Below are 22,699 nucleotides of genomic sequence, written 5' to 3'. Positions count from 1 at the left end.
AAAAAAAGCAACTTAGAAAGTGGATGGCACAAGAGAGAGTTCATTTGGATAAGAATCTAGCTCAAAAGATGTTGGAATGGACATTAGCTCATAGGTATTGGACAAAGGAAATGGAGAGAAGGAAGGTAATTTGGGGGGATAAGGTAGCTGTGGAAAGGAGAGGAGGAAAGAGGAGAAAATAGGTTTTCAGATACCCATATGAGAAATGGAATAAAGATTGTATTGAACTTAAGGCTAGGAGAGGGGAGAGAGGGATTAACCAGATGATGACTGGTTGCTTTTATAGTCAAACTCATGGTCTTTTTTTGGGTGTTTTTCCTGATCCTTCTTCTGCTAGGGATGGAGTTACTGGGAAGTCAATTATTAATATTTATGATCATTATGACTTTCTAGAGATATGGGAGAATATCAGAGAAAAGGCTAGAAAAGAATAGGTGTTTTTTATCACTAACAATGCTAAGACTCACTTGCCTTTTAGGAGATGGCTCAGAGGGCAGGGAATTACACTGATGAAAATTCCTGCCTGTTTACCAGATCTTAATCCAATTGAAAATATTTAGTCTCTGGTGAAAGGTAAGCTTTACAAGCACTACCCTGAGCTATATCTTATGAAGGGTGGTGTCAATGTGGTCAAGAAGGTAATAGTAGAGGCCATCACTCATTGTTGGGAACTTTTTGATCTAAATGTTTTTGATACTTTAGCTGAATCAATGGTGGATAGAATTGAGGCAATTATTAAGGCTGATGGATAGTATACCAAATATTAATTTCTAGTATGTATTTACATCTTTTAATTTTTTTTTTGGTTTTCATGATAGTGGATTGGTGGGTGAGTGTGGTTGTCATCTGCAAAGATTTTCCTCTGTTAAATCATGGTTAATTTTGTCCACGCACAATAGCATCATGCACCGGATGAAATTTAATACGTATTCGAGTGAGAATCTGTGAAGGTTACTGAGGATATAACAGATGATACTATATTTTGTCATTGCCTAGTTATAACCCTGGATATCTCAACCCGTTAACATACTATCACATAACAAGAGAGAGTTACAAAATGCATTGCTCATAGCGAATGTTTTACAAGCTACACACAACGCACACTGTACTCTACCCATCACGACAATGCTCTTATACTGATGCCGCATAACTTCCATTAATTTTGGGTATATGCTCGTATATGATCAAAAAGAAAGAGAGAGAGAAAGAAACAAGGACTGCTAACCGCTCTTGCCAAAACAAAAAAAACCCCACTCAAGACTTGATCTCGGCCATACCATACCAAGCAATAACCACCAATCCCAAAATCCCGGAAATACAACTGAAGACCAGCGCCATTATCCCTCTCGCGGTAAATCTACTAGCCATCAGCGCCCCGCCCAAAATGCAAGAATTCAATAGATGAGGGGGAAGCATACCCAGACGGCAACCTCCCCGGCGACCGATTCTCCCCCCGTAGATCCAAGAAGTCCGTATTACCCGCTGCATTCCCCTCGGTCGGTAAACCCGCGCCTTTACACTGGCTTATATGATCACCCGGTATCTTCATGCTCTTTTGCATTTCTAGTGGGGCTTCGACCATGGTTGCGGAGAGGCCACTGACCATATGCCACTCTAGGTGGCAGTGGAAGAGCCAGACCCGTGTGGGATATTAGCTAGAGCAAGGAAAAGCGCGGGGGAGGGGGGTGGTGGGGGACATATCTGGATTATCTGCGCGGAAACGGAGGGCCAAGTTGCCGTTTGGTCGCACAAGAACTACGTCTCTACGCATTGGGATCTTGGGAGGGTTTTGAAGGGATGTGGAGTTATAGGGTCCTGAGTCGTCCGGGCTGCGGTGGACGAGTTGGAAGTTGTGGCCGTCTAGCACTGTTAGTGGAAATCGATCCTTAGGTGGAGGGAATGAACGGGGCAGCTACGAAGATGGAAGGGATGTTTTCCTGGATCCAAATTGTTTAGGATGATCTCAATGACCTGATTATGTTTCAAGACGAACGAGTTTGTGTCACGGCCATATATCGCGGGATTCGTGGCATGCTCGCCCGCAGAAAGTGCGGTGTAGAGTGTTGGCACTTTGGGCGCTACGTAGGTTATCTCATTGAAGAAGGCGCTGGGCATATTAGTACATGATCCGCCGATAGGAACGTAGGGAGAGGTGTACTAATTTGCTCCATCATTGAGGTTGTCCATTACTACATCCAGGTTGAACGAGTAGTCCGGTTTTTCCAGGAGGGCCTCCCCGTCTTCGGGTTCTAACAGGAAGTCATCGAAAGGGTTGAATTCTGGGATTTCTTTTGCCGGAGGGTTCTTATTCGAGTCGGAGTATACGAGGTGGCCGGTCACATTTGGATCCAGACCCTTGGGAACTTGGTCGAAGAGATCCTATTATCCCCCCATTAGCAACACACTCTCAAATACTTTGGAAGCAGCACCATACCTGATCCATACTCCCCACAAACGGGAAATTATCCCCCGTACTATTTTTCATGGTTATCAGCACAGAAACTCTCTGAGCGGCCGTCAAATATAGCATCCCTGCCTCCATCGGCTTTGTATAAACACCATCAACCTCCACAACCCTCATAGTGTGGCCCTCAAACCAAACATATTGCGCAGCAAACGCCCCAATATTGATCATCCTGAAAAGGTACGTTTTCCCAGGTTCTACTTTGATCTTGGCATTCCGAACTTCGTTTATGAGCGCGCATTGCGGGACTGGTTCTGCCCCCGTGGGGTTTGCAACGGAGAGGAAGCGGGATATGAGTTTCGGCATTTGCTCGTGATACCAGTCCGAGAATGTCAGCACTACTTCTGAGTCGTAGAGGGATTTGTGGGGTGAGTCGTTGTCATGCACTATCAGGGCTCCACGAAGGCCGTCGGGGTATTGGCCCTTCACATGGGAGTGGTACCAATAGGTTCCTGGTTGGTTCACCTGTTTTCGCCGGAGCCTTTAGTCCAAGTTTGGGGGCCGGGAGAGGGAAGGAAGTGAATACACTGACCACAAAATCATACTTAAAACTTTGTCCCGGAGCGACCGGACATTGGGTAACCTTGGCCGGCCCATCCATATAACTCGTGCCATTCTGGAAAATACCATGAAAATGAAGGCTGGTAATCTGGTCTCCTAACCCATTGTGCATATTAACTATCAGTCTGTCACCTTTATTCACCTCAATGGTAGGTATAGGCCATTTCCCGTTAATTCCCATGGTCCGCCTCGGGAAGAGACCATCAGGGTTCGCTGTGGTCCATGTTATATTGAAGTCGTAGGTCACGGTAGCCGCGAGAACTGCGGTGGCCGGGAATAATAATGCCAATATCAGGGGGAGTGGAGAGAGCATTGGGAATGTTTGCCTTGTGTTGGGGGGTTGGGAGAAGGTGCTTCTTAATACCGGAGTTAAACACTGGCCATGCAAGTCATTGTAACATAGCAGGAGCAGGTGAGAATAGCCGGGAACTTGGTACCCCAAAGTTATCGATATGATTTGGGACTGGGAACCGCGAGGAATAGTGGTGTGACTGGAATTGCCTTTGCGGACTAGGGGGAAAAGGGGCTCAAGCCAGCACGTTGACGGCAATGGACAGAGCTGAGTGGGGTGCCCCCAGTATTCCCATCAATTTTTCACCTTTCATACAAGTCCGCTCCACGAAATAAGCCTGTCCAATTCGTACTGCAAATAAAATGTTGTAAATTTGTGGCTCCACCAACTCCCCCCCCTCTACGAGTACTTGGAGCCTTCTTGGTCCCTCTAAAACAGTCAAATTCGTAGCCAGGCGCGCTTAGGCCAGATTTGGCAACAGTTAGTTGAACTTGGTCAGAGGATCGGGTTCTCAGACTTTTGGGCGTTCAAATTACACAGCGCTCTTGGCACCAAATCACAATACTCAACTTGTTCCAGGACGGGCTTGGTACCGGTATGCCTAGCTACGAATTTGACTGTTTCAAAGAGACCAAGGGGTAAAAGTGATTCTCTTTTCCCTTTTTTCTTCCCTTCCTGACTTACCAAGTAATCGACGATGGTTGAGGAGTTGAAAAAGAAGCAAATTCAGAGACGGTTCTTTGTGGGGGGGGCATGGCAACTCCGTGGCGCCATTATCTGATGATACAGTTGTCGTTAGTGTATGGTTATCGCGGATCAAACCCTTGATCAAAAGAGGGGGAGGTGCATGGCGTAGTGGAAGGGGAGTGTGCAAAGGAGGGAGAGGGGGAGGGAGAGAAAAAGCATTTCAAAACGAAATGATGTCCTGGTCTTTTTGATTGTGTGTTATCTAAGACAAATCATTGGGGGGGAGGAAGAGAATTATCAGATGACCCGATTGCGCCCCCCTCCAGCTCCCTTTTCCGATCCCAGGTATTCAGAGGAGAACCGAATTAAGATACCTCGCTCTTTTGCCGTGAAAATTGCAAGTATCATACATAATATACAGCAAGTTATGAGCGACTCCCCCGCTAAGAGAGAAGCTGTGTTGCCAAGGGAGCTTATCTGTAAGAAGCCTTCTTCAAGAGCCCGACCCCTCTGTACGGGATATAGGCGTATTTATAGGAATTGCGGTCTGTTGCAAGAAAGAAACACAGAACGGTACCCCTATCCACCCGAGTAAGTACCGGATAACCAGCGCTCTGTGTTGGGCGGTCCTCAACCTTTCCTCCCCCATCACATCACCTTCCCCCTCCAATATGCTATGATACGAAGTTGGCTCTACTAAAAACGCCTCACTTTCACACCCACATTATTATCCTATAAGAGCCCTCCGATCTTATATCCAGCTTTCGATTCAATTGATAAGATAAATTTCCAATAATCAAATCAATCTTGTCTGATCAGATCAGATCAGTTCTTCAGACAACGAGACCTGACTCGGTGGAGCGGCCGGTTTGATCCTGGTTCCCCACGCCGTTTTCTTTCTTTTTCTCCGTGCAGGGAATGGAGGAATGAGCGTCGACCGCACTCCCAACCCTCGCGGGTATTCAGGAGTGCCGGTACTCCCCGGTACAGTACTGCACTCCCGGAGCATTGGTAGAAGGGAGGGGTAATTAATTTATTTGGCTTGGGGGTCAGCGGTATCACTTTTCTTCCTCGCGCATTTGGCATTTGGCATTTGGCTTTACGGGGTGGGGGGTGCAGTACAAGTGCAGTGCGGTAGCATGATTGAACGAGTCCCAGGGCCTCTCGGCATACTGCAGAGTACATAACATTGCAGTTCCTTTTTGGATCAATTGAACTTTCTTCGCTCCTCCCTTTGAAGTCAATTATCCACCTTTTCTCCTTCCCCTCCGTGGATACACCCATTCCTACAGTCTTAGACAAAAGTCCTTGGACTTTGCAAAGAAGCCAAGATGTCAAACGTATTCGCAGTTCCAGGTAACCCTCTCCTTCTCTTTTGTCCCACCGTTACAATACCCCATATTTCACGCTCTCCCCGAGACCCAACCAGAAACGCACCCCTACCCAACAGACAGCAGCTCACAAGCCACAGTATTCTTCGTAGTCTTCCGCGAAACAATTGAAGCCGGAATTATAGTTTCCGTCCTCCTCGCATTCCTTAAGCAAACCTTAGGCACGGAGGACGAAGCAATCTACAAACGCTTGACCCGTCAAGTCTGGATCGGTCTCTTCGCCGGTCTCTTCATATGTCTGGTGTTAGGAGCAGCATTCATTGGCGCATTCTACAGCATTGGCAAGAACCTTTGGGAGCAGGGTGAAGATCTCTGGGAGGGGATATTTTGTTTGCTGGCTTGTATCATTATCACTGTTTGTCCCCTCCCCCTTCCACCCCGGGCCGTCTACAACCAAACAAAGCAGAGCGGAAGCCTAACCATGATAAGTAGATAATGGGTGCCGCAATCCTCCGCATCTCTAAACTCCGTGCAAAATGGCAAATCAAAATCACCGAAGCCCTCGAGTTGAAAAAGAGCCGAACCCTCGGCTCGTGGATGAAAAAATATGTTATGATAATCCTTCCCTTTGTAACCGTAATTCGCGAGGGTCTGGAAGCTATTGTCTTCGTTGGTGGAGTCTCACTGTCCGCGCCGGCTAGTTCGTATCCCTTGCCGGTCGTTATTGGCATGGTGGCGGGAGTTGCGGTTAGTTGGGGGATTTACCGCGGGGGTAATTCGCTAAGGATCCAGTGGTTTTTAATCGCGAGCACCATGTTGTTGTATTTGGTTGCTGCGGGGTTGGGATCTAGAGCGGTTTGGAAGTTCGAGATGTATGAGGTTCGTATCCTGGTTTGCGTCACGAGTGGGCGGAATGCTAAAAGTGAGTAGTTCAAAAAACTTGTTGGGGGAGATGTAGGTGAGACCGGCTCGGGTCCTGGATCGTATGATATCAGAAATACAGTCTGGCATGTCAATTGCTGTTCGCCGGGCTCCAGAGGTGGCGCTGGCTGGGGTATTTTCAATGCTAGTAAGTCCCATGCACCCCGGTTCGGTCCCTGTGCTAATTGAAAAGTCCTCGGATGGCAAAATACCGCTACATATGGCTCCATCCTTTCGTATAACATCTATTGGATTATAGTCTCTCTGGGATTTATATTGATGCTGTTCCGCGAAAAAAGGGGACACTACCCGCTCATGAAAACCCCAGCTTCTAACCGTGCTTCGGAGGAGGGCTCGGAAAGTGGTGCCGGGGGTGTCATGACCGGAGGCGCTCCGGGGGAGAAAATGACGCCAAATACTAAACTCGAAGTCACGGATAAAGCGTAAACATATACTGTCCTTGACATAGGAGGGAGAAATTGAAAATACTAAACTTGTTTATGACTGATAAATGTTGCCGACGAATGTCCGTCCGTGATTTAGGGGAGCTGCAATCACATATAGTCACTCGATCAAACACTGAGTCAAAAGCTCGATCTCATGGCCAAGGACCCCAAATTCTTCGCTCTCCACTGCATTCCTCAAGGATCCCAAGCCGCGCCACGAACTCAAAGGGAAACTCGCGCTATGCAAAGCGAGATACCATACTCCCGAGAAAAAATTCCGGGTAAAACATTCCCTAAAGTCTGAGCAACCAAACCCCCACCAGATGTGATATCATAACAAACAAATAAATAAGCCCTCCCACATGGGCAACCTAATATATGCCGGCAGCCTAGTAAGGGTAAATGGTAAGCTGTGATTCTGCTTTGTGATATGATTTGAAGATTGGCAACGAGCAAATCATCCTCCGTGAAGCGTGACTCTAGGGCGAGTGAGAAGGGGAAGAGACGGGGGGTAGAGAAAGAAAGACAAGCGCTATGCCCCCCACACCAATCCATCTTCCCAGCACTGGAAACCTCTCCAGCATCCTATCGCCGCCACCACCGCTGACGACCGCTTCGGGGCATATACAGAACATGTCCAGCAGAAATGTGTCGGTGGTGTGCTATAGGCCGTCACATCCCCACCGATCGCCATCGCCATGTCGTTGAGGTCCGAGCCGGCGATGGGGTTATAGAAACGGATGGTTGGAGCGCCCGAGATGGCGTTGTATATTGATACCATACACTGCCGGGGGAGCTATGATATCATGCCGGCTACGTAGAGGAGGTCGGAAGGGTCGAATTTTAACCCCAGTGCGCCAGAGGGGGGAAACTGGATATCAGGGTTCTACCATGGCGGTGGCGGAGCTGACATCCTCGTGGGAGATTTCGCCCGGGGGTCGTGCTTCCCACATGAAGAAAGAAGTCGGGGTTGGGATGCCGGGGAGGACGCACGTTTTGACTTGCCGGTATGAGAGAAAATTAGTAAGTAGGGTTATGGGGAGCACTATAGGATCGGAGGAAGGAGAGGAAGGTTTAGGGATTTCGTCCCGATGGAAGAGTGGTATCATATGATAGGGGAGAAGAGACATTTCTCGAATTACAGTAGATCCTTTATGTATCATAGTGGAGAGTATAAACTTTCTAGGAAATTGCTGCAATTTTAATGCTTCCCCCCCCCACTAGTAAATATATAACACCTAATAATATTATCGGGGAATATGGAAACTTTATTCGACAAAAAAAAAAAAGGCTATCAGTATGATATCTACAGAGTCACCTGCAATCACAACATCCCCCTCCCTTCGATCCCGTCACCCGCGAACACGCCGTAACCGCTGAACAGCACAAATGCATGATTGAGCTGTAGAATGTCCAAGCAAGATTCACAGAAAGGGGGGGAAGGGGGAGGGGGGCAAATCGGAATTGTCAAAGGCCTGTTCACCCCTATCGGTTTCTTTTCCAAACTTGTATAGTAGTAACCGTACGAACTGGACTGGAGCTAAATAAGCTAACTTGTGTCGATAACTAGAGTTACGGTAGTTTTACACAGTGGACCCCATGGGAGTCATCGCAAGGCTTTGTATAAAAGCTAAACAATTTCATGAGGTATATAAATAAGGATGGGGAGGGGGTGATGTGTGGAAATACCGAAAAATTCGGGAAGATAATATGTATATAATACCTATTAAGGCAAGAATTATTATTATTTATTTTCTAATGAAAATATACCATGCTTTAGCCAGATGTCATGAGTTACCGGAACAGTCAGTGTAAGTTGGTTAGCTAGGGCCACCAACAAACAGCCAGGCCTACAATACAGATGGGTAGGTAAGCATCACATAACTCCGATTCGTCGCTTGAACTGTTTTTCCAAAACTGTGCGTGATTTCGGACGGTGGGAGGGGATGGGGGGGGGGGGGTAAACTACCACGAATTCCCGGAACGTGATGGGGATCAAGGCATTCCAATCATAATATCATAACTATCGGTATACCCTGAGACGGTTGGCAGATGCGGGTTCATCTCCCTTCCAGACCTATTCGCCCACCCGAGGGCAAATTGTCCTCCGAAATGGAAAGGTTTTAAAAAAGAAAGATTTTACAGCACCGGATTGTAGGAGCTTATGATTTGCAATTGCTGAAATCATTTAGTATGAAATGTTTTTTTTTGGTTTTTTTTTGGTTTGGGTAGGGGGGGTATCGGAACTTATGTGGGGATGAGTAGGTCAACTGGAGGGGCGAAGGAGGTATTGTATAGCGAGTGAGGTGATGGGCCGGGATATCATAGACTTCAGTATGTATACTGCATAGGGGTTTTTTCATGGGATTTGAGGGTTCCCGGGGGGGGGACGGACTGTCATGTGTCCTAGACCGGACTAGACCATATAAGCTGTCTTCCTCACGTTCTAAAGGACCAAAAAGACCACCGCTTTAATGATGGATTACAAGCCTGACGACTCTAGACATGATTAATATAGGGGCGTCAGGTGCGCACGAGGGAACACTGGGCAACTATTGGAGACCGAGAGGGACTGTATGGGACTGCGAGTGACGGCCGCTGGCAGAGTGAATAGCTTCAATCGAATATATTGTGCGTTGACAAAATTAACTGTGATTCAACAATCGGTGGCAACCCACCCCTCTTCATCACCCCGTACTCTCAACAGTACCTAAAAAAATTGCTCTAAGTCAACCAAGAAGAAACCATTCTGCACAATTCTTTTTTTTTCAATAAACTATGCCTCCTATTCTTCGCAGTCATGCCAAAATACCTATTCTCTCCACACACCTCTCTGAGCCTACCAGGGGGAGGATTCTGGAGTTACACACGCCTCAGATGAGATATCAGCAAATTTCCCACTACTTTAAAATTCCCTACACTACTGTCAGAGACACAATTGCAAAGAGACATCAAGAGGGCAAGGAGAATAAGGGTAGAGAAAAATATCCTAAAACTACCAAGTCACAGGATAATGTTATGGTGGAGGAAGCTGTTAAAAATCGCCATACTACCTATTCTGACATTGCTAAGCAAGTTGCTCCCAATGTTTCTAGTAGGACAGTAAGGAGAAGACTTGAAAAAAAGCATCTTAGAAAGTGGATGGCATAAGAGAGAGTTCATTTGGATGAGGATCTAGCTCAAGAGAGTTTGGAATGGGCATTGGCTCATAGGCATTGGATAAAGGAGATGTGGAGAAGGAAGGCAATGTGGAGGGATGAGGTAGCTGTGGAAAGGGGAGGAGGAAAGAGGAGAAAATGGGTTTTCAGATACCCATATGAGAAATAGAATAAAGATTGTGTTGAACCTAAGGCTAGGAGAAGGGAGAGAGGGATTAACCAGATGATGACTGGTTGCTTTTATAGTCAAACTCATGGTCTTTTTTTGCATGTTTTTCCTGATCCTTCTTCTGCTAGGGGTGGAGTTACTGGGAAGTCAATTATTAATGTTTATGATTATTATGACTTTCTAGGGATATGGGAGAATATCAGAGAAAAGGCTGGAGAAGAAGAGGTATTTTTTATCATTGACTATGCTAAGACTCACTTGTCTTTTAGGAGATGGCTCAGAGGGCAGGGAATTACACTGATGGAAATTCCTGCCTATTCACCAGATCTCAATCCAATTGAAAATATTTGGTCTCTGGTGAAAGGTAAGCTTCACAAGCACTACCCTGAGCTATATCTTATGAAGGGTGATGTCAATGTGGTCAAGAAGGCAATAGTAGAGGCCATCACTCATTGTTGGGAACTTCTTGACCTAAAGGTTTTTGATACTTTAGCTGGATCAATGGTGGATAGAATTGAGGCAATTATTAAGGCTGATGGATAGTATACCAAATATTAATTTCTACTATGTATTTACATCTTTTAATTTTAATTTTTGGTTTTCATGATAGTGGATTGGTGGGTGAGTGTGGTTGTCATCACCGAAGATTTTCCTCTGTTGAATCGCGGTTAATTTTGTCCACGCACAATATCATCAAAGTCGCACAATAGCTATTTACGTATCCCCCCAAACCCGCAAGACAGATACAATAATAAAACACCTTACTATTCTCAGTCCCCCGCCCCGTAACCATCCACCATAACCATGGCCCTGTGCATTACCGCTGTTTCCCAAAGCGCCGTGTATACCCCGATGTGTGTTGACTCCCGCACAGGTTCAACGCAGACCTTGCAGTTCATCAGTGTTCCCCTCGACGAAAAGCCGCTTGCGGGGAAATGCTGCTGTCGAAGCCGGTGAGGACGCATGCACCGCCGTTGGAAATGTCGGTGCTCTAGCGAGGTATCTGAATCGTGGAAATTATCTGTGGGTGACACTGCGTTCATGTCGGAGAACTATTATAACTCTAATTCCTGGCTGCCTACCTGAAGGTTGCTGTTATCAGGCGTATGCAGGAGCGATAGATCGCTAGTTGCTATATAGTAAGGAAAATCGGACCCGAAGCGGGGATGATGCGGCTTCGGTGGTGATGAATAGAGGATAAAGTGATCCATTGTTGGAAGAGGGCTGGGACAAAATCTAAGGAAGGAGCTAATTTACTTGTTGCGTTCTTCTATATCCCCCCCCTCGCAATTTTTTTTTTTTACCAATATTTCCAAAGGCGAGCTACTTAGTTTTGGTCAATCAATTAATCGTACCATAATCCAACTAACTTACATGCATGTCGCTTTTGCTTGCTTGTTTGCTTTCTTGCCCTCTTTTCTCATTGTTTCTTTCCTCTCTCCCTATCTCATTCCTGAAACACCACGATTGATGATTTATGTTGTCACAATTATGCTTTATCTCAAGTAGATGCTGCGCAGCTAGAGAAATCAATCACGGGACCGCTAGCAACTGATATATAAGCATATTCCTATACCTTAATCCCAATACAACGGGTGACATATTCCGATATATATATTGGCAGTAGATTCAGCCAAAGCATCAACTGAGGGAGGGAAACAATTCAATTCCGAGAGAAGAAAAGGGAGAAAGAGAAAAAAAATCGAGACATTAATAAGGCTATTGTGGGGGAGTGCCTGCCCGACGTCCACGCCTGGCAGATTGCCTAGCGGGACGGCATTCTGTGATCCGTTCTCAAGACAGGCAGACAGACAAACTGCCTCACAGCGACCACCGGGTATAATTACTATGGCCGATGACCGGGAAGCCAAGTCATTTGTGGTTGTTAACCAACCCGGGTGGATCTTCTACCTCCTCCGGAAGCTGCGGAGTGGCGTCGACAAAGTTGGAAATGATAATTTCCATGATAGGCGCTCGCGGTCACACTCAACCGAGTGTGTGCACGATATCTGGATGACCGTCCTAGTCCTCTCGAGCTTTTCAATGACCGGGCAGTGCTCGACACCGCTACCTCCGGATATAGTGTCCCATCCAGCTCGAGCCCCAAGGCTGGCACGTTATGCACGAATACAGATTCAACAAGATGGTACCATAATTGCCACATGCATCCCCGATACCCGCGAAACAAGTAAGTACAGGTCCGTTCGTTGTGGGTATGTCTTCCTCCTGCCCGTACCCATCGCTGCGAGGGAGGGGTGGGTGATGCGTGCCAGCGCCAGGCATGCGCGCCCATGACGACCCCAGCAGTGGGGATAGCCGGCTGCAAGGCGCTCTACAGCCTTATAAAACCTATGTTGTTACACTCAATATGAGGAGGAGGAAGCTGTAATATTTCTTGGGAGGGCGTTTGGGCGGGGTGCGCCGGCTTTACCCCAACATGTAGAGTTTCTTTGGTGTTGAAGTTGGAATGGGCTGAGGACAGGATGATGTGATGGGAATTGTTCGGACTGTGGGAGGGTATATTAGACTGGTGGAGAGGGTTGATACTATACACCACTCGCGAAAGGGTAAATGCCGCAAGTGTTCTGGATAGGATGGATGATTCGTTTCGGCTAGGGATTTTGGTTCTGGGTGATTGTAATTCTTTTTTAGAGGGTCGCGAGAGGCTATCGTCCGGGACTAGACCAGTAACCAGTTCGAGTGAGCCCCTGTGACTAGGAAGTTGGAGGGGATTTAACCCTCTCGCCTTGTTCTTTTTTTTGCTAGTGGAAGCTAGATCGGTATTGCTAGGATGGGTTTATTATAGCCATTACATCCTCCTTCGTTGCCTAGCGAGCAGGGCGCAGAACCAACTGAATACATTTAGATGTCTGCTCAATAAGACATCCGCACGTATAGCACTCTACCGCCGACATTTTAATTGTGGACCGATTGACTGGCGATAAGTTGCAAGTTAACAGATCTACAATAATCTCATTTTGTAAACTTCCCCAGGCAACCTTCCGCATACTGTATCCGGCTTACTCCATATCACTTACAAAATACCTGGAAGCCTTTACTGAGGAACGAAAAGAAAAGAAAAGTCAAAGGTCTCCCACAATCCCGGCCACATCAATTAGGAAAGACAGACCCCATTACGCACGTCTAGTGCAAGAGAGGGAAAAGGCTAGACACCCCTCTCAGCGTCTAAGCTTTATCTCTAAAAGATGTCCTCGATTTCAACCCATCCACCGCCCTCCGCCACCTCATCTCTGTTCCTCCAGTACTCGCCCCTAAAAACCCAGTACTCCTCGCCAGTCACGTCGCAAGTTCCCTTCTCGAACCATCTCGGCTTGTATTCGACACCAGCCTCATGTCTCTCCCTTCTCTTAGCTCTCTGCTTCTCCTCAAGACGATTCTTCTCCGTAGCGGCGAAATCGTACTCCCCTTCTTCCATCGCACGTTGATCAGGTCTCCATCTTGTGTCCGTAGGGCAAAGGACGGGCTTCAACTTCTCCGGTAGGGCATTGAGAGTGATGGCGAAAGGAGTAAGGTTAAATGGAGCAGGTGGGCGAGGGTGGCTCTGCCAGACTAAGAAAGCGGCGTTGGATCCAGGGTTACCGCTGCCAACACTAACGGCGTCTTGGGGTGAAATGACGGCATCGTATCCAGGACTCAGGCGAGCATAAATCTTGTCGTTCCACCGGCCGCCGATACTCCATACCTGTACGCCATCACCGTTCAAGACTCGTCCCTTGACCTCGTATCCTGCGCCCCTCCATCCGCGTGCTTTGAAATCAAGAAGACAAGTGTCCCCAGTTGTCCAGTTTTTGATTTCCATAGGTCCGTAATTGTCAACTGTTGGACTCCCGGTGATGATACCAACTACGGAGCTAGTAACTTTCTTCCAGGTGTACAGCTCTTCGCTGCCATCGGCAGTTCTGAGCCTCAGAAACCAAGTTCCTAATGGGTTGATATCGAAGCTCTTTCCATAAAACTTTGATTTCACAGCAGACTCTCCCCAATAATCCCACTTTTCGGCCTCTGCCCATGCGGCTCCAATAGGAGGATGGTGGGATACTTGTTCGATAAAGAACCGGTACTTCTTATCCGGGCGACAGTATTCGTAGGTTTCTCCCAGTAACGGATTGAATGGCTTCGCCACACGGTTAGTGGTAGAGCTATATTCACTGGCTGCAAAAGCAGCAACATAAACCATTCTCTCGGTTGATTCAGAGCGGTCAGCAGCTTGATCCAAGAGGTCCGTATATTCCATATCCTCGGCCACCCGTTGAAGAAGGGAAGTTGGCTCATTAAAAGATACAGGAAGCGTCATTTTTGTCATATCTTTCCCGATCATAGATTTGAGAATTCCCTATTCAGTGTCAACCCAAAAAATTCCATCAAAGACCATTTCAAAAAAAAGATTTACCCATAGGGATATTTTTGGACGATCATCTGCGTCCATCGACAACCTCTCTCTTATACCATCCTCGTATCCTCTAAAACTGCCCTTGATTGCGTCCAGCTTTTTCTCCCTCGTATCCCCTAAGGTGCTCTCGATTGGTGACATGAGTTCCTTGGCTTCCGGCAATCCCGGGCTCCTGACGGTCATGGGCATTTCGGTCATAACCTCAACCTCCCCATTGTCAACAGCGTCAAAGAATTCGGCACTAGCGTCACTATCGCTGTCGCTACCACTCAAACCCTCGCCCACCGCTTCACTCAGCGGGAGGTTTGTGCTATCCCTTCTAGCCAGACCTTCGTTGTCGAGTTCCACCTCCTCAAGCTTTCTACCAACACCCTCAATCTCTTTGCCTCGACCCCCTAGGAGTTCTCCGTGCGGGCTCAAAGGCATGCTCTCGCTCTTCTTAAGAGCTTCCTTTAATGCCTTCTTTGCCCTTTTCCTCCTCTGCCTCTCTCCAATAACCTTGCCCTCAAGTTCATCTTGTTCATATGCGAGAAGGGCCATATTCTCCTCCCATAGCCTTCTCAACGCAACCTCCTTCTCCATCCTATACCTCCAGTAAGCATCCCTCTCTTTGCTCATTGCCAAGCAGTCACCAATGAGAGTCTTCAAGCTAGAAACAGCAGAGTCATAGCTAGTCAAGGCAGCAGAAACAGTGGGGTCGCTCAGAGTCAAAGCAGGGTTGTTAGCATGCTCAAACTGCAGAGCAAGTACAACTTGTGATAATAAATCGAGCTGTAATCTCGCAGAATTTGCCGTAAGTGCAAGGGTGTCCGAGGAAGGAGGATCAGCTTGAGCATGAGAAGATGAATCGTCATCATCAATATCTTGACCCTCTTCAACCCCTTCGCCATCCCTACGAACTAGAATTCCCGGTGCGCTAACACTGGGTTCATAAGAATCGCTATCGTCTTCGGCAAGGCCGCTGCCTCTTGTGCGAAGATTACCCCGCTTGATATCGCTGATTACGCTCCCTGCCCTACTTCCGCGCCTGCTCATGTCGGCTGCCCCCTCTCCGTCCCCACCCCTCGCTTGCTCCCGAATCTTTCCCAGCTTCTCAGCCTCCCCTCGCTTCCGTCTCTCTTCCTCTCGCGCCTCATCCTTGGCGAACTGAATCGCATTATTGAGGGTCCAATACCAACGCTTAGCTTCAACAACATGGTTCGCCTTCAAATGGTACTTGACACTGCCTTTGCCGTGAATTTCGAAGCGCTGTTTGTCTTGGGGGTCCATATGAAGCTTAGCTATCCTCATATTTATCGCACCGCGGCAGGCAGAACCAATATCATCTAGAAATAGTTAGTTTAGATTCAATGAAAGTTCGCATTCACGAAATTACCCTGATGTTTGTAATAACTTAACACACCATCCTCCAAGACAAACCATCTTAACTTATACCCAGTAGTATAGTTGGTCCATTTTTTGAGGTAACCTTTTGTCTCCCTGCCTTCCTTCCCGCCAATGCTTGAAGAAAGCCCATCAGCCCCCATGCTGGGAGCACCACTGACAGCCTCAGCTGCGCTCCCAAGTACAGCCCGTTCTTCGATTCCTCTCGCAGCGGCCTTCGCAGCTTCACTCTTCTTTAACACATTCCTGGTCCTTTCATCTTTGATCACGTCTTGTGGCAATTTCCCCTTCTTATCCCTTCGGAAAGGATCAGCTCCGTGGAGCAATAATATCTCGATAAGCTTGATATCTCTTTTCCTAGCCGCATCGTGTAATAGTGTTGACCCACCATTTGTGGGGGGTTCAAGAGCATTCAGATCCAACAATCCTTTAACCCTCGGTATCTCCAAGAGGGTCTCTATTTCGCTGTAAGACTGGCGGTTTATCAGGCTATAGAGCTTTTCAGTGATCTCTTCGAGGTAAATAGATCTTGCGAGCTGGAGCAGTTGAAATATTTGTGGAGTTCTGGAAACCTCAAGAGGAGTCCGATTGTTATAATTGTGGATACTGTCGTTGATTTCAGGTTGTTTAAGGAGAAAAGAGACCACTTCAGTCCGGCCCAGATGTGCAGCTAGATGAAGAGGGGTATTGCCAGTATTGGGGTCTCGCTGATTGATATCCAGGTATGGTAGACTCGATTCGGCATTCGGGTCGGTTGTGGTTGTAGAAAGTATGTACTCTAAGACAGGAAGTTCTGCACATTGGACAGCAAGGTGAAGAACAGAAGATTTGGCAGCACTGGAAAAGGCCTCCACCGAGGATGAAATGGAAGACCTTGCTCCGTTTTCCCCGGATGACTCCCGGATTGCGCGTGTAATTGCGGCAGTATCCCCACATCGAAGTGCCTCATACAATCGAAAATTTCGTACCGTCTCTTCCACAGTCCTCCCACCACCACCAGGACCAGCTACCAGAACTCCTGAGTTGGCAAGGGATCCTGTCGAGGAGGATGACATTTCAGGTTGGAGTTCCGGTTTAACGGAACCTCGGGCCGAGCCTTTGACACTTGGTGCTGGCGTAGCACTCGGGAGTGGTTCGATATTTTGTTGGGAAGAACTAGGACTAACTGCAGCCGACGCGTGTCGAGAGTGAGATTTCTGGCGATGGGAGTGAGAGGGGGCGAGTAAGGAAACCATGGCGGACCGAGTCCGGCGATGTCTTTGCAGAACGGGAGGGAAAAGGTTAGTTATCATAGCAAGCGGAGAAAGGCTTGGAGGACACAAACAAAATCAAATTTTAAAGAGAAAAAGGGGGATTGGGAACAAAATAAAACAAAACAAAATCCCTACCCTTGCCCCTGCTGGCCATCCTCATCCTCCATAGTGCCGAGGGATTCAGTTGCTCACGCCTGGAGTTTTCCGGCGAAAGAGTTGAGGAGCGTGCCGAACAAAGGTTGAAAGGTGCGGGGTGGGGGTTTCGTAGTGGGGCAGAGCGGAACTGTATCCAAGTTTGCACGAAGTGCTCGGACACCGTCGGTGTACTGTACGAGTAGACCTCGGCGGTGTCGAAAGACCGGATAACGCAACCAGTTGTCCAAGGCTTAGAATATCGCCAGATACTGAAGATCGGGGGCAAGGAGCTCGGTAGAAGCTCGGGTGGAACTAGAAAAGAAGGAAAAAAAGAAAAGGAAAGAAAAACAGGGGGGAAGGACGGAGAAACTGCAGGGTCACTTTTCCCGGGGAAGTGGTCACCCAGGTCAGCGGATACTGTAGATCGACCAAAGGTTTGTCTATTGACGAGCAGCGGGGAGCCTAGAGTAAGTTATGTATTTAGGGTGCAAGAACAGGAAAGCGGTGGGTAGAGAGTCCTCGAGTAGATTATCGTATCTTTAAACTGTCACAGCATAGAAATTAGCAGAGCCCGTGGGCCAAAGGTGAAGGGGGCTTGTGAGTTAGCCTACGGTGCTGCAGGGGTGAGGACAAGATCAAGTCTGTAAACTACAATATTTTCAGCGGCTATCTATCATATCGTAAGAGCAAAATAGCCTCCTTGCATCCAGATTCAAAGGGTTAAAGGTTATCATACTACCGGTACGGTATCCTTTCGTCGGTCTTTGTCTCACACTTTAAATTATAATTTCAGAATACGATGCCGGCAGCCCACTCGGCTGGCTTCCGCATAGTTCAGAGTTCCCCTCCGCGGCTTCTGGCACCACAGATGTTTCCTACTGGTCACGTCACAGCAACAACTCCCCGGCTACTCGAGTAATCTACAGTACTCGAGTGCCTTTTGGTGAAGATCCTGGTTTAACCTAAGGCCACCCATTCCGCGTCAAAAACCTGAGAAACCAGCACGCGGATTAAGAGATAGAGGAAGAGAGTTCAAAAAACAAGGGATTTGAACTCGAATCCGTGTCCCCTGCTACGTCATCCTCGGGAATACTCGTGCGGCCGTATTGAAGTTGTGCAGTTAACGTGGCAACCCCCCCATACAAAGTGCCAAACTCTAGCCCGGCCACACGAGCATGTTTTAGTATGCCATCGTGCTCGAGCAAGCTTCAGTCACATTTTTGCACACTGCTCGAGTATACACTAAAAAGACATGATAGAAAAATAACTAAGGTCCTATTCCGCGAGCCAAAAAATATTTAAAAATATTGTGATCTTTTGAGATTTTCACCCATATACAAGTATTGGGTAAAAGGTAAACCAAATATATCTATCACATGTCCTGACCCAAAGGGTAGAGATAATTACAATTATGATAGTATTACCCCTTCCCTAACATTTATCTCTTAATATTATCGATAATAAGCTATATATATATTAAAATGTTTGAATATTGTTGTTTTTCTGAACCTCAAAGAAAAAATGTATCAGGTTTGTATGATAAGTTGGATAGGGGTTAAGAAAAATATTTCATACTAATTATGGGGTAGGTGAAAAATATTGCTAAAAATCTGTGGTTTTGCTAAATACCAATTTTTCCAGCAAAATAACACTTATTAGGCCCTGTTCGGCACGCAAGAAAAATGGCATTTTTCTCACTTTTATGCCAATTGTCCACTCTTTTTTTAAAAAAAAAAGAGAGGTCTGTTCGGAACACCTATAAAAATTGCTTTTTTTTTAAATGAAGTTGCTTTTTTTTTTATGGCATTTATTTTGTAAAATAAACTGGGGATTAGGATATAATAAAAATATAAAAATAAAATTAATAAAATAACTAATACAATCTTTATGAGAGTGATAATAATTCAAGTGAATGTCTCAATAATGTTTCTCAAAATATTCTGATTAATTGAGGAGCAATTTACAAATGAATATCAACACCTGTGTATGTAACGATCCCTCCTCGGATGGTTAGTTCTTAGCAAAGGGAAACAATATTTCTCTTCTTCTTCTTCTTCTTTCTTTATCTTACGATAGCACTAGGCCACTGCCTGCGTTGCCGATAGTACAAGACCTCTGTCTTCTATCGGGAAAGCCTATCATAAGCTTTCTCTAATTCTTCTCCATGAAGAGCTTTCCACTTTGTCACGATAAATATTACAATAGAGATAAAGATCATAAAGGTGTTTTTATATTTGTTAAAGTAATAAGTAGGAAAAGTACTTAGAATTCAATCTAATTTTATTTAAACTCGTACAGCCAACACTGGCATACGACAAGCCCCCGCCGGCACAGGAATTCCGCTAACCAGAATACTACTAATCCTAATATAACTAAGTCTACAGTCCCGCACCTACCATCCCCGAGTCATGCTGGTACGAGAACTAATTACAAGATGATCAAACAACCCAGCGCCCACCTCGGTCCAAGTCTGTAGCCCCTCTGGTATGAAGCCAACCAGCACTAAGAGTAGCCGAAGATGAGTAAGAGACCAACCAGACGAGGTTCCTCGTCCAACAAACATAAAATCACTACTGCTCGGTCTACAAACCGTCCCATAAAACCTCCACCATAATAGAAAACCAACAAAAAATGAAACTAGCCCAACAGGCAGCACAATGGCAGGGAGGAGGCGACCCAGATGGCCACCTCTCGCACCTGCATGCCAGGCCATCAACCCTATGAACTCACTTTGCCAGTTGCCTCCGAGGAGCATACTGGTAAGGAGGACCTGTACCCACTGCCTGTCCCTCAAACACAAAATAACACAAACATAGGAAATATATAGAGGTAGTAACGGACCAAGAAGGTCAGTAGGGCCTATCTTCCACCCATAGTGCCTTGCCTCCTCCCACCGTACTCGAAACCAAACTAAGAAAACCAAACAAACTGTAACGATCCCTCCTTGGATAGTTAGTTCTTGGCGATAGAGAATGATACTTCTCTTCTTCTGTTTCTTTCCTTAGTCTAACTATAGCACTAGGCCTCTGCCTACATTACAGACAGTACAAGACCTTTGTCTTCTATCAGGAACGCCTATTATAAGCTTTCTCTAACCCTTCTTCATGAAGAGCTCTCTTTGGTGTAACGATAATAGTGCAATAAAGATAAAGATTGTAAAGGTGTTTTATATTCATTAAAGTAATAAGTAGGAAAAGTACTTAGAATAAAGTATGAAGAACCTATCCTCCTCAGCCGCATCGGCCTACTTATATAGTGTTCTTCCCACCTGTAGTCATGTGACCCAAAGTGGTCACATGTGCAAAACCAAATCATAACAAACTGGTCATCTGACCAGTATGGTCACATGCTTAAAACCCATGATCTCATAGCAAGGCCATGTGCGAAAACTCATAAACAAATCATAACACAATAAACAAGTCATACGACTTAACTGAGTCATATGCGTGAAACCCATGACCTTATGACGAGGTCATGTGCGAAACATAAATCATATGTGCAAGGCCTACCGGTAAGGCACACTCACAAGGCACACTCGCCAGGCGTACTTGCAAGGCAAACTTGTCAGGCGCACGTCCTATGACTCATATTTGAGCCACGTACAAAAGCATCACAAATCCGACACATAACAAATCATATGACTCGAATGAGTCATATGTGTGAAACAATAACATACCTGTGACTCATAACCATGTGTCACGTGAAAGCCTTTTCCTCGCCAAGCCACATTTGTGACACAAACCCCACAAAACCCAGCAAGCAAAGTCCAAACAAGTCTAATTATCAGGTCGCAACCCACTATCTGTACAGGTGGCCATCAGCCAACCAGTCTATCAGGGAGCTTTGCAGCACTCAGCAGCTTCGCCTAACAGCCCAAGCTAGACTGGAAACATTTAATTAGTCCTCACCCAACCTGACGCAGGCCTGACTAGTGCTCGCAGGTACCTCTCCCCCCCCAATCAGCCCCCCCCAAGCCCCACATACCAGGCGTCATAGAGCCCATCCAGCCCCCCCAGCCCCTCAGACAGATCAACCATCCAATAGTCACAGGAAAGCCTATACCTAACTCCATCAGGCAGCCACTGATCTTGGCCATGGCAACAGAGCCCCAACCCTCAACATCGTATAGTGAAAAGGAGCCTACCAGCCACAGCTGGGAGCCACAAAGGAGGCAGCACCAACACCTGAAGGCACTGGCACTAGACACACCATCTAACCAAGCTGAACTGTAGTCTGACCAAGTCGGGAAAGAGTAAGCAGAGCCAGCTGAAGCCAGCCTCACAGGTCCAGCAACAGGCGCAGACTGAACAATAGGCAAGAGGCATTCCCAACTGACGTAATAAGAAGAGGGAGGGTAAACAAACAGAAGCAGGTAAACAGAAGGTAGGCCCCACTTGCAGTGGGTGAAGCTGCCAACCACAATGTACAACCGAACAACCCAAACGCACAGACAACACAAGTGGCTGGCAGCCAATCGTCCCACACCACTCCAGGCAGTAACAGAAGACCTCACCAGGGGGTAAGATTTTCAGGGTCAAAGCCATCCCTACCGAAAGGGGGAGGAGACACATGACTGAATCACTGTAAATGCCACAAGGACAAAAACTCCCAGGGAACAGCGATAAATAACATTGTAGAATTCCGACCATAGAAATATAATGTAACAAGCAGGGGCTAGGCTGGTACCACCCTGCCACCTGAGGAATAATGCGACCGGTACGATGAGTTGATACTTAGGAAGGTCATCAGTCTAATCAAAGAGTGTTTTGTATCGTGAGAACTAAAGACTCTGCTAAAACCCAACAAGAAATATGAGCTGGTCCAGAGAACAACACAGGTGATCCCCCTAAATACAATGTTTAATCTCCCCCAATCGAATGCGAAACCTGTGAGTAGACAATAGACAGGAAGCTGAAGACACTTTATGGAAAGGAGCTCGTAAGCGACTGTGATGAAGTGCTCAAAGTGATAGCATCGTGAGATAACCAGCAGGCAACGAAACGAGAAGTAAACAAGTAATCTGCCACGTAGCACCTAACAGACCTCAACACCAAGAACCCCAGGAACTACTGAGCCAACTCTGATATCTCCTCCAGAATCCAAGGCATCAAGGCCCATTGTAGGTGCGAAAGAAACGCTCAGGGCAAAGTGACTGTAAGGACGAGGAAAAGTACTTAGAACAAAGTATGAAGAACCTATCCTCCTCAGCTGTATTGGCCTCCTTACATTGTATTCTTCCCGCCTGTAGTCATGTGACCCAAAGTGGTCACATGTGCAAAACAAAATCATAACAAAATAGTCATGTCACCAAAGTGGTCTCATGCTCAAAACCCATGATCTCATAGCAAGGCCATGTGCGAAAACTCATAAACCAATCACAACGCAATAAATAAGTCATATGACTTGACTGAGTCATATGGGTGAAACCCATGACCTCATAGCAAGGTCATGTGCAAAACATAAATCATATACACAAGGCATACCCACA

The 22,699-nt window shown here is 46.6% G+C and overlaps 4 protein-coding genes; 1 reads left to right on the top strand and 3 right to left on the bottom strand.

The window, feature by feature from the left end:
• Nucleotides 1-1,254: 1,254 nt before the first annotated feature.
• GSTUM_00002989001 (uncharacterized protein) lies at nt 1,255-1,582 on the bottom strand (the record flags this gene model as incomplete). The annotated part of the gene is made up of 2 exons (XM_002836614.1): nt 1,255-1,357; nt 1,419-1,582. The coding sequence occupies 2 exons, from the start codon at nt 1,580-1,582 to the stop codon at nt 1,255-1,257; spliced, it is 267 nt and encodes an 88-aa protein (XP_002836660.1).
• A 69-nt stretch (nt 1,583-1,651) lies between these two features.
• GSTUM_00002988001 (uncharacterized protein) lies at nt 1,652-3,338 on the bottom strand (the record flags this gene model as incomplete). Its single annotated transcript, XM_002836613.1, has 5 exons — nt 1,652-1,860; nt 1,917-2,107; nt 2,159-2,379; nt 2,435-2,929; nt 2,997-3,338. The coding sequence occupies 5 exons, from the start codon at nt 3,336-3,338 to the stop codon at nt 1,652-1,654; spliced, it is 1,458 nt and encodes a 485-aa protein (XP_002836659.1).
• A 1,395-nt stretch (nt 3,339-4,733) lies between these two features.
• Nucleotides 4,734-6,703, top strand: GSTUM_00002987001 (uncharacterized protein; the record flags this gene model as incomplete). XM_002836612.2 has 5 exons in its annotated part: nt 4,734-5,360; nt 5,476-5,750; nt 5,828-6,214; nt 6,266-6,404; nt 6,450-6,703. The coding sequence occupies exons 1-5, from the start codon at nt 5,336-5,338 to the stop codon at nt 6,701-6,703; spliced, it is 1,080 nt and encodes a 359-aa protein (XP_002836658.1). The 5' UTR covers nt 4,734-5,335.
• A 6,268-nt stretch (nt 6,704-12,971) lies between these two features.
• On the bottom strand, nt 12,972-17,342 carry GSTUM_00002986001 (uncharacterized protein). XM_002836611.2 has 6 exons: nt 17,212-17,342; nt 16,093-17,080; nt 16,009-16,046; nt 15,816-15,979; nt 14,441-15,765; nt 12,972-14,383 (listed from the first exon to the last, which is right to left on the bottom strand). The coding sequence occupies exons 1-6, from the start codon at nt 17,241-17,243 to the stop codon at nt 13,229-13,231; spliced, it is 3,702 nt and encodes a 1,233-aa protein (XP_002836657.1). The 5' UTR covers nt 17,244-17,342; the 3' UTR covers nt 12,972-13,228.
• Between the last annotated feature and the right edge of the window lie 5,357 nt (nt 17,343-22,699).

Source organism: Tuber melanosporum (assembly GCF_000151645.1).
Source record: "Tuber melanosporum whole genome shotgun sequence assembly, scaffold_154, strain Mel28".
In the NCBI taxonomy this organism is placed as follows: Eukaryota; Fungi; Ascomycota; class Pezizomycetes; order Pezizales; family Tuberaceae; genus Tuber; species Tuber melanosporum.
Note: the sequence above shows the minus strand (reverse complement) of the source record. Positions and strands in the feature narration are given on the sequence as shown.

Bases quoted from the DNA above. Each gene is read 5' to 3' on its own strand.
- GSTUM_00002986001 (XM_002836611.2), bottom strand. From the start codon at position 17,243: ATGGAGGATGAGGATGGCCAGCAGGGGCAAGG. The intron at 16,047-16,092 runs GTGATCAAAGAT...AGAAGAGTGAAG, and splicing joins AGGGGAAATTGCCACAAGAC to CTGCGAAGGCCGCTGCGAGA. The intron at 15,980-16,008 runs GTACTTGGGAGC...TGAGGCTGTCAG, and splicing joins GAGGAATCGAAGAACGGGCT to TGGTGCTCCCAGCATGGGGG.